General features: G+C 31.5%; 1 protein-coding gene across 1 annotated transcript in view; it reads right to left on the bottom strand.

The window, feature by feature from the left end:
• Positions 1-797: 797 nt before the first annotated feature.
• Positions 798-1766, bottom strand: part of LOC117113203 — a 21618-nt gene continuing 20649 nt past the window's right edge. Inside the window, exon 11 of the mRNA XM_033256491.1 lies at positions 798-1318. Coding sequence (XP_033112382.1) covers positions 1160-1318 — 159 coding nt within the window. The 3' untranslated portion in view covers positions 798-1159. The remainder of the gene's footprint in view (positions 1319-1766) is intronic.

Below are 1766 nucleotides of genomic sequence, written 5' to 3' on the forward strand. Positions count from 1 at the left end.
ATATATGACAGGTACCCATATTAAGTTTTCCTGTTTGACCTATGTTGTCTTGCCTTAAATAATTTCCGAAATTTAGCATTATTACTGGCTTTATTTAAGAGCATTTTTTTGTTTTGTAATGTCTTGTTTTGTGCGAAATGATATTGCAATAAAAAAACTTAATTTTTAACAGAAATTTTATTCAGTACTATACGGTATAACCTATGTCAATAAAGTTATCGTACATTATCATGCATCTATTAGGCTCAAACAAAAGAAAACAATTTCCATGAGCACTTGAATAAAGTTTTAAGTTTGTATTGTTGCATTTGATTGTGACAGCATTTATCTATGTGAAAATATATATAAATTGAATTCTATTACAATAACAAGTTGTTGAAAGATAATTATTTTTTTCATTGTAGGGCTATCGTGTGTGTCATTAAAGAATTATTCGTTTGACATTACTGTATTTATGAGCATTGTCGCATAAATTTGAACGTTCGGGAACTGTATTTTATTGTGACGACATTGACAGTACCGCGCTTCCGTGTGCCACGATGCAGAAGTGTGGAATATTGATATATAAACTATATAATCATTATCATTATTAATTAGAGATCAATTATTATTATTATTATTATTATTATTATTATTATCATTATTATTATTATCATCATCATCGTCGTCATCATCATCATCATCATTATTATTGTTGTTGTTGTTGTTGTTGTTGCTGTTGTTGTCGTTGTTGTTGTTGTTGTTATTATTATTATTATTGAATAAAATGAAAGAATGACCATCAACGATTATGAGAGTTGCGTTAACTCATGTTTTAATGACATAAATAAATACATTCAACAGAATAATTAACAACTAGGCCTCGCTAAAAAAAGATGAACTCTCCTTCTCTCCATTGAAATTGCCTAATTTGTATAGGCCTATATGCAAATTAACTTGAAATTAAAAATTCTCTGTCAAATAATGAGTGCATTAGAAATATTAGGCTTAACAACTGTTAGATGAAATTAAATAGATACAATTGTCTATTAAGAAAATCCCTCTGGTTACTTGCGGGTTTTAGTTTTTTTGTTATAGGTACTTTATCTACGTCAAAGTATGTTTATTTAGTGCAACTTATAGGTTGAACGTTCCTTATCCTTATCCGTTGGCCTTGGCTCTATACAGTTAGGTAAACATCAGTAAGCCGTGGGTTGCTTCGGCGACCTCTAATACTATCCCCAGTACTGTCTTCAACCGCCTCCCCTGTGCTACACTGGTCCCCGCATTCATCATCCTCTTCGCCTTCACAGATTGATACACTGCATCTTATTGTTATCTATCGATAAAATACATTGTAATATTAGGCCCAATAAAAAAAAAACCCTGGAGCACTCTCTTCTATGGTTCTGAAAAAAAAAAATTTCAAGAAAAGTTTTTAGCCATCCTTATCCGTTGACCTTGGTTATATACCGTTGGTAAACAACAGTAAGCCGTGGGTTGCTTCGGAGACATCTTGTATTATCCCCAGTATTGTCTACAACCACCTCCCCTGCACTGGTCCCAACGTTCATCATCCTCTCCCCTCATCACAGATCGATACACTGCATATTATTATTATCTGTCGATAAATACATTGTGATATTAGGCCCAATTAAAAGTTACCGGTATTAGTTTATTACCCTCGCGCGCATGTCTTCTATGGTACTGAAAAAAAAATATTTTTGAAAAAAAAAATTATTTATTTTATTTATTTATTTTTTTAACATTTCTTTTTTTATTTTTGA

Source organism: Anneissia japonica, unplaced genomic scaffold, assembly GCF_011630105.1.
Source record: "Anneissia japonica isolate Jap-2015-1 unplaced genomic scaffold, ASM1163010v1 scaffold93_len1081246_cov171, whole genome shotgun sequence".
NCBI classification, from domain to species: domain Eukaryota; kingdom Metazoa; phylum Echinodermata; class Crinoidea; order Comatulida; family Comatulidae; genus Anneissia; species Anneissia japonica.